The sequence below is a fragment of the Centroberyx gerrardi genome, chromosome 20 (assembly GCF_048128805.1).
Source record: "Centroberyx gerrardi isolate f3 chromosome 20, fCenGer3.hap1.cur.20231027, whole genome shotgun sequence".
Taxonomy (NCBI): domain Eukaryota; kingdom Metazoa; phylum Chordata; class Actinopteri; order Beryciformes; family Berycidae; genus Centroberyx; species Centroberyx gerrardi.
In genome coordinates this window covers 19,054,951-19,066,307 of record NC_136016.1, presented here as the reverse complement: position 1 = coordinate 19,066,307, position 11,357 = coordinate 19,054,951, and the positions used below count along the sequence as shown (strand labels likewise).

At 44.9% G+C, this 11,357-nt stretch overlaps 3 protein-coding genes across 4 annotated transcripts; 1 reads left to right on the top strand and 2 right to left on the bottom strand.

The window, feature by feature from the left end:
- Positions 1–36: 36 nt before the first annotated feature.
- On the bottom strand, positions 37–1,758 carry ndufaf8 (NADH:ubiquinone oxidoreductase complex assembly factor 8). The gene is made up of 3 exons (XM_071926801.2): positions 1,437–1,758; positions 589–699; positions 37–497 (listed from the first exon to the last, which is right to left on the bottom strand). The coding sequence occupies exons 1-3, from the start codon at positions 1,515–1,517 to the stop codon at positions 477–479; spliced, it is 213 nt and encodes a 70-aa protein (XP_071782902.1). The 5' UTR covers positions 1,518–1,758; the 3' UTR covers positions 37–476.
- A 190-nt stretch (positions 1,759–1,948) lies between these two features.
- Positions 1,949–8,401, top strand: tepsin (TEPSIN adaptor related protein complex 4 accessory protein). 2 transcript variants are annotated; one of them, XM_071926767.2, is made up of 13 exons: positions 1,949–2,038; positions 2,404–2,476; positions 3,237–3,328; positions 3,477–3,570; positions 3,680–3,747; positions 3,852–3,933; positions 4,182–4,253; positions 4,395–4,583; positions 5,024–5,210; positions 5,807–5,920; positions 6,077–6,155; positions 6,263–6,397; positions 6,534–8,401. In XM_071926767.2, the coding sequence occupies exons 1-13, from the start codon at positions 2,000–2,002 to the stop codon at positions 7,269–7,271; spliced, it is 1,962 nt and encodes a 653-aa protein (XP_071782868.2). In that variant the 5' UTR covers positions 1,949–1,999; the 3' UTR covers positions 7,272–8,401. The 2 variants fall into 2 exon arrangements, with proteins under 2 accessions (XP_071782868.2, XP_078146899.1); XM_078290773.1 differs by having other exon boundaries at positions 4,392–4,583.
- Positions 8,402–8,565: 164 nt separating this feature from the next.
- On the bottom strand, positions 8,566–11,348 carry LOC139932807 (protein VCF1). Its single transcript, XM_071926709.2, has 3 exons — positions 10,655–11,348; positions 10,188–10,308; positions 8,566–9,867 (listed from the first exon to the last, which is right to left on the bottom strand). The coding sequence occupies exons 1-3, from the start codon at positions 10,669–10,671 to the stop codon at positions 9,610–9,612; spliced, it is 396 nt and encodes a 131-aa protein (XP_071782810.1). The 5' UTR covers positions 10,672–11,348; the 3' UTR covers positions 8,566–9,609.
- Positions 11,349–11,357: the final 9 nt, after the last annotated feature.

Below are 11,357 nucleotides of genomic sequence, written 5' to 3'. Positions count from 1 at the left end.
AAACCTTAACCTGCGGATTACACCCATGATTGCCTGTGTTCAGACAATAGTGACAAACAATATCTTGTAATTTTATTCACATTTGTACATAATTGTTGTTACATAATTGTCTGTTGCTGTTTCACTTGTATATTACAAGACACGGGAATACTAGAAGAAAAACTGATAACTTTGCCTCACTGCAATAGTGGGTAGTCTGATTTTGTTGTATGGCATGAAAAAGTGTCAGCTGATTTTTCATTCTTCGTAGATCCAACCCACCATACACATTCAGTTCAGTCACAGCAGCAAGTCGTGAAAGTGCTCTTGTCATTGAGACTTGGAGAGTTTGCTTCAAGCATCACTCAAGACCTGCCAGTGTCTTCTCTCACAGCACTAGATGTTGATTCCCGGGGCAGGTCAGTTGAATTTACCCCTTTCATACTGTGAAGACTGGAAACACCACATGGAATAAACACATCCAGGAAGGACTCCATTCACTTTACTCCTTTCTTGGCCTGTAAGAAAGAAAGGAAGAGTTTTCAAATTTGATATAACCATCTGTCAGCATTATTAGGTCAATTAAGGGATTGTGGTTTTGACACTCACCGCATTTGCAAAGCAGGTCTTCAGTGCCTCAAACTCCTTGGCACACAGGTCCTTCCTCAGCTCCTGTCTGCTTGTGGTTGTAGCTGACACACACTTCCCGTAAGCTGCTGCCTGAATCACACAGGGTTGACATTAGGCAGAGAAAAAAAAAGACTAAATCACAATTTTTTCCACGTTGCACCCTGGCGACTTTTTCCATTTAAAGAAATAGTTCACCCTAAAATGAAAATTCAGTCATTATCTACTCACCCCAAACACAGTATGTTAGCCCCTGTTCTGTCTCAGCCTTCTCCCAAATGATTTAAGTTAACAGAGCCATTTTTAACAGCTTCAAAAACAGCAGAAATGTCCAAAACAGAAATTCTCCAAACAGCTCGTGCAGCGTAATCGAAGTGTTTTGTAGACAAACAATTGCACTGTGGGTCCAAAAGTCCAATATTTACCTCATTATCTCCTCATTATGAGCATTGTCAGTGATGAAAATATAGGAGACAATTAGGTAAATGTTGGGCTTTTGGATCCACAATCTTTTGGCTACAAAACTCTTGGATTATGCTGCATGAACTGTTTGGAGAAATTTAAGTGTCATGGAGCTGTAAAAAGACGGTCCCATTTACTTCAATAGTTTGGGAGAAGGCTGAGATGAAACCATAGCTAACATACTGTGTGTTTGGTGGTCCGACCAACGTCAATGGAGTTTCGACTGACATGAGGGTGAGTAGATCATGACTGAATTTTCATTTTGGTGGGAACTATTCCGAAGAAGGTAGGTTTGCGAGAATAATGTCTTCTGCTCGAATATGATAAGATACATGGTCACATCCACCACCATCTTTTTCAGTCCTCACCTCTCCTGCACATTGCGCAAAAAGCTCCGGGAAACGTCTTATTCTTTCCCGGCTACGACTCCAGACGTTTGACCCAGACATGGTGCTGCTTCTGCCGCTGTCAGAGGGAGCAGCTGCACTCAACACACACTGTCACTACAGGTATAGTGATCCTTTAGGTTTGGAAGACAACTAGAAATACAGTAGAGAAGGAACGATATTCCCGGAACAGATGTTGCTGTTGTTTGTTCACTGTAATAACTTTAGAAAGCATTTAAAAGAAAGATATATGAAACAGCAGGCGAAACATTCTTGATAAATCATGGGCAGCGCCATATTGTTGACCCTGTGATCAAGGAAACGTTACAGAGAATATCCAGTGATGTGATTCGCTCAGCTTTACGTCAATCAAAGTATGAGCGCTGTCCTCGTCTAAATGATTCGCTGTTGCTCAAGCTTACGCAAAGCCAGAAAGCCAATAGAAACGAGGTTCGCTACGATTGGCTAGCTGTCACCTCAGGCCCCGCCTTCCTAACGGAAACCGAAGAGGAAGATGAGTATCCCGCAGCCTGGATTGCAAAATCATGGCAACATTTATGGAAAGACTTGCTTTTCTTCAGAAAGTAAGTGTCGTTTACAGTTGTTATTGCCTGTGAATACCATCAACACTTGAACGGAGGCATCACAAACACGACACAACGTTTGTGTAGTTCTGTTGTGTTGTGCAATCAGTAGCTTGCTAGCCTAGGTAGCCTGCTAGCTAACCGCACTGACACACAGTCTGTATTGCATGTCATGTTTCCCTGGCTTGTCAGCTTGTTTCGTCAATGTCTAAAAGCAATACACAGGCATTCCCCCTGTTCTCCACCTGCTAAAACTACCCAGACAAGCAGACCGGCCCTCGCTGTCACTTTTGGACTGACGTGATCTGGAATCTGAGTCACATTTTGGATCTCTCACTGTCCATCATTTTCTCCACCAACTTAAGGTGCCAACTCTGATGAAGGCCACAGCAGATGATGAAAACCCCTGTCCCGGCTACCTCTTCCAAGAGATTGGAAGTATCCTTTGGCAGTTTCTGTTGTGGTCCAGCCACAGCCCTGCTAGCCCATGTAACTGCAGAAGGCAAAATGTATCTGTGCTCACATGTGAATTAGTTTAGTTGAGAGCTGTAAAAATACTTCTAAGATCTCATCTACAATCACATATCCGGTAGAGATGCACTGATAGTATTATTGGATATCAAGCCAATACCAGATTAGGGTGTCAGTATTGAGAACTTTTCCAGTCCAGAGCTCAGCCACATGACATGTTAGATGTCAAAGCTAAGTGACTTATTTTCCGTTTTCACATAAAGAGGCACTGTAGTCATTTTTTGTCCAGTATCCCTAAACTTGTGATAGCTGTTCAGTGAAAGTAATGGATTGGTTCAGCACTTGATTTAATAAAGGTTACTACTCTGAACAGATATCCGCAGTGGAAAAAAACTACATCTCCAGTATCCACTCAACAATAAGTATGACATGGTCATGCAGGGAAATAGTTCCCAAAGCAACAGTTAAATAAGGACATCTTCACATGTTTTCACTAATTTAAAGGATTTATTGAAACCCCCCAAATGTGGATCCTTTGATTAAGTAGATCTGTTATTACAAATAAGTGCTTCTAAACAGGTGGGTGTGTTCTTCACGTTTCACAGTTCTCACGTGATCTTCTACTGTTACGCTCAGGGGAAGATCACGTTGCCTAGATCATACATACTTAAATATTGTGCTGCAGAGGTTCAAGTTTATCGGATCCTTAACCACATTCGCACTGTAGAAATCTCCCATGAGTCATCAGGTTGTGGTCAGTGTTTGTTGGAGTACCTTCTGGAGAGGCTGCAGGTGGAGTCCTGTCATGTCAAACTCAAGGTGGGAACAGGATGTCTGTAATCTAAAACTTTGAAATGGAGCTGTTTGATGTTGATGTAATGTATGAAGTTGCATAAAGCCATACATATTTTCCTTCCTTTCCTGTCTTTGGGCAACTTTGCATTCTGTTGCTGTTCTGTTGTTTCAGGTGCTGAAGATCTTTGTCCATCTGTGTGGCCATGGCTCAAATCATTTCCTCACAGAGCTCAGAAGGAACTCCACCTTCATCCAGCAAGCATCAGGTTAGACATCGGTCTTTTGTGCTTTTAACTCACAGAACTCTATGGTTAGGTTACTCTGTCGCTTGAGTATTCACTTTGCTTGCTGCCGTGTGTTTTGTTCTCTCCTAAGTTTACAGTGGCCCTCCTGATCCTATCCACGGCACAGCATTGTACCAGAGAGTGAGGAATACAGCGCAGGTGAGACACTGATTATATTTCATCATCATGTCAATACCAGTGCAATCCTAAATCATCTCTACTAGGCAAACATACACACAATTATTTGCCTTTTCTCTTCACAGGAAGTGGCCAGGTTGCTTTTCACAGATACAATTTCCACCAAGAGTAGCCTCTCCCCATGCAGCCCAGCCACCCCAACTATGGGTGAGTAATATAAAACACAGCTTGATAATGACGAACACACACTGCACACATCATTTGAACGACGTTTTGATAATAATGCATCATCTGACCACTGATGAACATGACTTAAGTTATCAACAAATATTAGAGATAGCATAAGAGCGCATGGAGAGCTTGAGAGAAAGACAAATGTGTGTCAGTGGTCAGTCATTGTCTTTTGTAAACTGAAAGCCATGAGTGTCATCAATTTTGTCTGTCTGTCTGTTCAGGTATGGGCTCAGTGTCCTCCCACAGGTCAGGGATGCAGGGCTTCGGATACAGTCCAGGGAAGCATGGGATAGGTGAGTGACCAGGGACAGTCTCAATATCATGTCTGTATGCCCATGGGACATGGGACAAAAAAACAGCTCTTACTCATAATAAACACCAAAAAAAAATCACCCTTTCTATTCTCCCATGTCTGCACTTGTGCGTCCCAGCAGGCAGTGACACCCTGCTGGACAAGATCCAGAAGGCTGCAGAGGTAGTGGCCAGTGCTGTCCTTCCCCCAACTGAGCACCAGGGCATCCGTCTCCATGACAACCACTACCGGGCCGTGGTGGCGCCCTCCACGCCCATCGAGGTGGCAGTGCCAGCATGTGCCTATAATCTGCCCCCTTGCAGACCCAAAGGTCAGACATGGTTGTTGTTGTTGGGACGTCCTGGTAGAATTTATAATTCCCCACACTTGATTTTACATACTCCCTTATTGGTGACATCAGAATTCGGGAAGTGGGAGGAATCAGGGTCCAAACTAAAAGTTCCCAAGTAGTATTTAACACCTGAAAGATGATGTGAATGGTATTTTTAAGTAGGAAGCTTGAATCTACTGTCTTAAAAGGTTGTCCTAAAGGTTGTGTAGTGTGTCCCCAGCTTAAATGAACCTTGAAGCAGAAATGTCATCAAAATGATAAAAAAAAAGACAATTTAAATTTGCCAATGTCTGCATCCACGCTACTGTTGATGTGCTGTTGAATCTATAAGGCCACGATGAAGCCAGTCACATTATACATGATCAAATATCAGTTTGTTACATGACTGTTTGTCTCGTGACCCTGTGCTCTCACCACAGCGGTGACTCAGCGCTGCCCAGGGCAGGTAGGCGGGGGCTGGGAGGAGATTGACAGCGGCAACAGCTCCTCTCACAACTCCTCTCAGGACATCGCAGCCAATAGCAGGGCCTCTGTGGGCAGCAAGTCGGGTGGCACCGGGAGCCAATCGGGTGCCAGTAGAGAGAGCAGTGGTGACCTATCAGAACGGTGAGCAGCAAATCCGACCACTATGCAAGACTTTTATGTAAAAACACATCCATCTTCAGCTTAAATCGCAAAGTGGGGCCGCATTGGAGAAGAGCGTCCCATCCCCCCTAATTGAGACCCTGTAGATTCTCCCCATTTGCCCAAATCAGGTGTCTGGCATGGTCACTTCACACACTGGAAGTGATGAACTGAAACTTAAGAGCAAAGTAAAACCTGTCTCCTAAACATTAGATTTTTCCTCTCTCGTCTCTTTGGTTTCCTTTGGTATAAAGCATCACAGACCGGCCGGGTTGGTAAACATGAGTGTGCTGTGTGCAGTTTACTGGCTTCACACTACATGATTTCTGGGTTGTGAAATTCAAATAGTTCATTATAATAGTTCAATAGTTCATGCAATTTGGAGCTGCCAATGTGCAAAGTTGTCTAGTGCAGCTTTAAGTTATTCTTTCCACCCTTTTATTTTCAGTTTTGTTGCATGACTAATATTACAGTTTGCTTAGTAATGTTAGCATAATTCTCACATTTGCTTTCCGTTCTGTTTTTTGTCTGTCATCACGCCACATTGTTATTTCTCTCAAACTCCCTCCTGTCTCCAGGGTGGAGGCCATGCAGCTGGGGGACTGTGGCCAGGAGATGGCGCTCATCAGCAGACTGACCGAAGGCTCCAGAGTCTTCCTGTCCAGAGAAGAGAGCCAGCACTTCATCAAGGAGTCAGTGCATCTAAAATCAGACTGAGAATACAGTAGCTGTGCCTGATACTCCCTTTATCTATACTTTATCTATTCACTTTCCCTTCCAGTATAGTGTGTAATCATAGGAATTTGTTTTCACAACTTGGCCTGATTTCTGTCTCTCTTGGCTGTCAGGTGCTCCATTCTCAACTGTGAGGTCGTGGTGGAGTTGCTCTCTAGCAGACTTCAGGAGCCTTCAAACACCGTTCAAATGGTAACACTTATTATGCTTTTATTTAAGTTAAGACCCAGGTTTTCCTTATATTATAAGTGATAATGCCTGGAAACGGTAATATGCACTGTGTTCCTCCCGTCCTGCAGAGGGCACTGTGTGCTGTAGCCTGCCTCATGACCTCTGACCTCCTGTCTCTGGAGCAAATCTTTGGGGTGACCCAACGCAGGCTGGGCCAGCTGAGCGAGGGGCCTCCTGGACCTGTGGCCAACAAAGCCACCAAGGTACGAGAGATGGAGAGAGAGGAAGGGAAACTAAGTTAGAAAGAACTGTAGAGGGTGTAGGCTGATAAAAATATGACAGAACTATAGAAAACTACCAATAAGGTTTTGTTTTGTTCTCCTTATCTCTTCCTACCAGATCTTGCGGCAGTTTGAGGCTCTGATGGGCGGAGCTCTACATACACCCAGGCAGGATACAGCAACCAGCAGCCATCTGGCTACAGCTGCCCAGCCCTCCACGTCTACATACCCAGTCCCTTTACTACCAACACACTCTGCTGATATCGCCAGCTTCAACCATTATCAGGCGAAGGACGTCCAGTCTGACCTCCCATCCGGAGGTGTCACCGAACCCCTAAGTCACCCAGCGTCCCCTTCTAGTCCGGACTTGGCCCAGAGGGGTTCAACAGTGACGCTGATGAACGTCGACGACGAGGAGAACATTTCTCCGAACCACGAGGAAAAGTCAGAGCAAAGCCAGGCGGAGTCTGTCAGGACTAGTGAGGCTGAGGTCGAATTTGTGGTTGAAGATCCAGAGCTCCTTGCAGATAGGGGCTCTCCTCCTCCCTCTGAGCCCCAGAATGAGCAGCCATGTCTGGTCAGACTCTCCTTGTTCAGCGGTATGGAGCTGGTGACCAGGGGGAGGTCTTTGTGTCATGGGCCGCTCACTGAAAGAGAAGACTTGCAGACAGAGACGGACATGACGGAAGAAAGCTTAAGAGACGCAAGGGAGAGTCAAGCTGCGGAAAACTCAGACCGTGAAGTGAACTCACCTCTCCTTTGCGTCAGTAAAACCAGTGATGTCGCTCCTCCAGTGTGTGATATCGCATCCAATAGCAGCCAACCAGTATCGGCCTTCTCATTTCTCAACTTTTGACCATTATTACAACCGGAACTGTTGTGGTTAAACCAATGATGTCATCACGCACGTTTCTTTTCAGAGTCAGTGGTCCGGTTGAGTTTATAAACCGACCTCTGTATTTGCAGATCTGTAAGGTTAAAGCAATATATAGAGAAGGTCTTTTCAGGTTACGTTTGTATTCGCTATTGCTCTTATTTTGTACGGTGCCTCCTTGGAAGCTGCACTTGTGGCATTAGGTTGTTTGAGTTAGGAGACAAACATCCTGGACACGCGGCTCAAGTCCTTGAGGGTATGGATGGGTGTAGTCCACAGTTGGTACGGCCCTCCGCTGTCAAGAGAGAGGAGCAGACTGCGACTTACCCTGCTGTTTGTCGGGCGAGGAGTCTCATTATTCAAAAGTATTCACAAGTCTTACAGTCTTGAATTACAGGTTATTGTTGACAGTTGCTTTATCTCAGGATTCCTTTGAAGTAACTGAAATTACTCTTATGCCTCTGCAGCACACCCCGAACCTCTCTGATGGGAAATCCCTTGATTTGTAGTTTGCACTATAATTGCTTTTCTTATGGATTCAGAAAACCTACAGTATAGAATTATGTCTTCCGTTATTTTTTGGTACTAAGCTATTAATTATATCAGAGTGTAAATGTTGTTTGAGTGTTGATTCACAAATATTTATTATACATTTCCCCTGTTGACTCAGACTTACCAGTGAGACTGGTTGTAGAGTGCATGTCTATGCGTAAAAAAAATAAATAAAAAAAACCTCAGTGAAATATTGTATAACGAACCAATGGAGGAATGAAGTATTGAGATATCTATGTGTCCATAACCATGTTCAGAACTGTCTTTGAGAACACGTCTGGGCTGCATCAGCATCGTGCAAAATATCTGCAGATCAAAACTTCATGAACGGTTGCTCGTCACCAAATAAAAAGCGGCATACCTTCACTACATCACCATCATTATTTCTGTTGCATAGTGTTTTGCACTGTGGAATGCGGCCCAAATTACGTCCCGAAACGGTAATGCAACCTGCTGGTACGTACAATGAATTGTACTGTTTCAACTTCAGCTCAAGCCATGCTGTTGCACATGTACAGAACGAGACTGCTGCATAATAATAAAACATGCTGTATTTTTGTTACAGCACCAACTACTACATAAATGGATCTTGATCTATTTGCCAGTTATAAATGTTGCAGACATCACTGAAATCAGAGTGATTTTTTTTACATTTTAAAAGTTCAACTTATTTTATTGATAATGTCGAATGATTTGGAAAATGACAAAATATAAAGCACTGCTATCAATTTCACAATTCTTGATTTATTTAATTTGCAACACAGTGTATTGGTCATACTGCACAGGCCATAGACGAGTATGGGAGGCAGGCTTTGAACACGCACGTACACACAATGTGTAAAAATGTTAAAGAGGTAAACATTTGCTTACAAAATAAATCAGAGAGCCTGTTGTTGAGGCCATGTTTTTTTTTGTCAGAAGCTCTGTGCTGATTATGCTGCTGCTACAGCCACAGACTCCAGTGCTTGCTCACAGGTCTCTATAATTAGCCGGGGTCTAATTTGAGGTTGGATTTTGGTGGCGAGGCTCATGAAGAATCTCTGTTCCGTTACCCTGAACCCACTGGCCTTACCACACCCAAACATTCAGGACTTATTTAAATATTGAAACTAACTAGCAAAGGTCTGTTCTTACTTTATCGCTTTGGTTAGACATAACAGGTAAGGCCTGAAATGTGGTTTAACTGGATTGTTCCAACAATGCTCCTTGAGAGTGAATAGGTTGGCCTCCATCAGATGGCCGGTTGGCCGGTTCACCAGATAGATGCATAAATACACGAAAACTCCCAACTTCTGCATATGAAAACATGACTGACTTGCCTGGTCTAGAGTAAACAGAACAGGGAGTTACTGAATAAAGTGCTTAGCTTTATTTAGTTTTGCAAGCACTTTGGATCGTACACACACTTGTAATTAGCACCAATGAAAATGTCCACGCATCAACGCACGCATGTAAAGAGAATGATACCCCTTTATAAAGTGCTTGGGGTGCGCACACACACACACACACACACACACATACACATCAATACTGCACAGAGAACCACAGTGGTTGGGCCATGGAAAGGCGGATGTGCTTATGGTCTTGACACATGGTGAAGTGGGGATGAGCCTTCATGCCCAAAATCTGTAAACCTCCCCACACATGATCCCCTCCCTCCTGTCCCGAGTTTGTCTCTTGATGCTTCCAAGGAGGGGCCGCTGTGCCAGTGGTGTCAGGACTGATGGGCGAGGGACAACCAGGTCAGGAGAGAGGTCAGAGGTCACCGTCACGTCGAGCCCGGCCGCCCTCTGGTCTGCAGACTGCTGAAGTGCGCCTCCCTCAGGACTCTGTTGATGTGGTCGTAGGAGACACTGCTCCCGTCGCCATGGAAACCCTGCAGTGAGGAGCTGGCAGAGTCGTCAGGCTGGGGGCTGAGGGAGTTCTGGGAAATGCAGTTGTTCCGGCCGTGTGTGCATAGACTAGTGCTGGCTAACGCCGCCCTCTCTGGACTACTGATCCCACCGCTGCTGTCGCTGCTGGACGACTGCAAAGATAAAGGGAGAGGCATAAAGACAGACTTTGAATTTCTGTAGAAGCTCTAAATACAACATTCAGAGCTTTTCTGACATCGCTGTAAGGCTAGGTTGCTTGGTCTATCCGTAAATGTTGATGAGCTTTAGATTATCCAAATTGGAAGACGCTGGATAAATGATCTGCTATAGAGATTGGCGGGAACCTTGACCTACTCCCCCCAAAAATGTCTTTTTTCACAGACAAGGTCAACCAGATGAAATTTGGGTAAACCTAGTGCGTGTACATGATTCACTAAGGCGAAGATGAAGGCAAAGGTCAGCTCAGTCTCACCTCTGAATCCCAGACATCTCGTCCCGGATCAGACACCAGCAGGTTGGGACCCCCTCCTGACCTCTTGGCCTGAGGGTTCAGCTGCTGGCCCTCCTCACTGTCACAGCTGCGACGCCGCTTCCTGTGCAAACAGCAATGGAAGGAGATAAGACAGAGGGAGAGAGAGATTGTGAGTGCAGAGGCGAGTGAACATGAAAATGGAAGAGATAGAGAGCGTAAGGGAGACATTGTGGGGAGGGAGAGAGAGAGATAGGGAGGAGAATGGGAGAGTGGCAGAGAGAACATGAAGAGGAACCAAAAATAGAAACACCCTACAGCAGTTACATGATCAGACATGTGCTGCTCCTATTATGACAACTCATTGATTAACCCTAATACCATCATTTCACTGGGGTCTGATCATCAATCATTAACAGACACACAATAAATTGATAAGCACGACATTTCAGAAGGGATTTTCGCGTTACCTGTTGTCGGTCAGCATTTTTGGACGAGTCTAGGTGGATAATGGTTTTGGCAAGAGAAAGGGTGACACTCCCTGTTGAGAACCGGCTTGAGATATCCCACTTTGTAGCTTTGGCCCAAACCCAAGCCAATATGAATTCCGTTAACGTTACAGCTCCACGACCATATCGCAGAAACTCAGTATGACAAGCTCACACTCATCTTATCAGGAAGCCCAGGTTGTGTGAGTCAACTCCAGCTGGTTGAAGCACAGCCTTGTCACCGTTAGAAAGCTAAAATCCCGGCTGTACTTCAGACCCGTCAATTCTCCAAGTGCAAGCCGCCTCTGCCTCTGTCTCGGTGGGAGTAGAAACGGATACTGGACGTCAGAAAGCTAGCTAGCTCTCGGTTACGCAATGAAATCTCGAGGAACTTCAGCCATGACAGCAAAGGCAACAAGCTAACTTGCTAGCTGCTACCGTACTACTCGTTGAGCTGCTATGCTAACGGTAGGTTCTTCCGCTTTCGTATTCCCTACACTCGCCGTAAGTTAACTGTTGCCTGTATTTGACAGCAGTCTGAAACAAGACGAGAAATAATCAAATCCTCAGTAGGATAACTGATGCTGTGGCGAAAATGAAAATTAACTGAAAATAACGACACAAGCCACTTTTTGCTAAACGTCAACGGCTGGCTGAACAGCACTGATCCGTTGCCCGCAGCCGG

What these genes read in the sequence shown, in the direction of transcription:
- LOC139932807 (XM_071926709.2), bottom strand. An exon ending in GAGATGTCTGGGATTCAGAG is followed by an intron (nt 9,868 to 10,187) that starts GTGAGACTGAGC and finishes TTATCTTTGCAG; the next exon opens with TCGTCCAGCAGCGACAGCAG.
- tepsin (XM_078290773.1), top strand. Translation starts at nt 2,000, where the DNA reads ATGGCAACATTTATGGAAAGACTTGCTTTTCTTCAGAAA. An exon ending in CCTCTTCCAAGAGATTGGAA is followed by an intron (nt 2,477 to 3,236) that starts GTATCCTTTGGC and finishes TTCGCACTGTAG; the next exon opens with AAATCTCCCATGAGTCATCA. An exon ending in AGTGGTGACCTATCAGAACG is followed by an intron (nt 5,211 to 5,806) that starts GTGAGCAGCAAA and finishes TCCTGTCTCCAG; the next exon opens with GGTGGAGGCCATGCAGCTGG.
- ndufaf8 (XM_071926801.2), bottom strand. Translation starts at nt 1,517, where the DNA reads ATGTCTGGGTCAAACGTCTGGAGTCGTAGCCGGGAAAGAATAAGACGT. An exon ending in TTGCGCAATGTGCAGGAGAG is followed by an intron (nt 700 to 1,436) that starts GTGAGGACTGAA and finishes TGTGTGATTCAG; the next exon opens with GCAGCAGCTTACGGGAAGTG. An exon ending in AGACCTGCTTTGCAAATGCG is followed by an intron (nt 498 to 588) that starts GTGAGTGTCAAA and finishes TCTTTCTTACAG; the next exon opens with GCCAAGAAAGGAGTAAAGTG.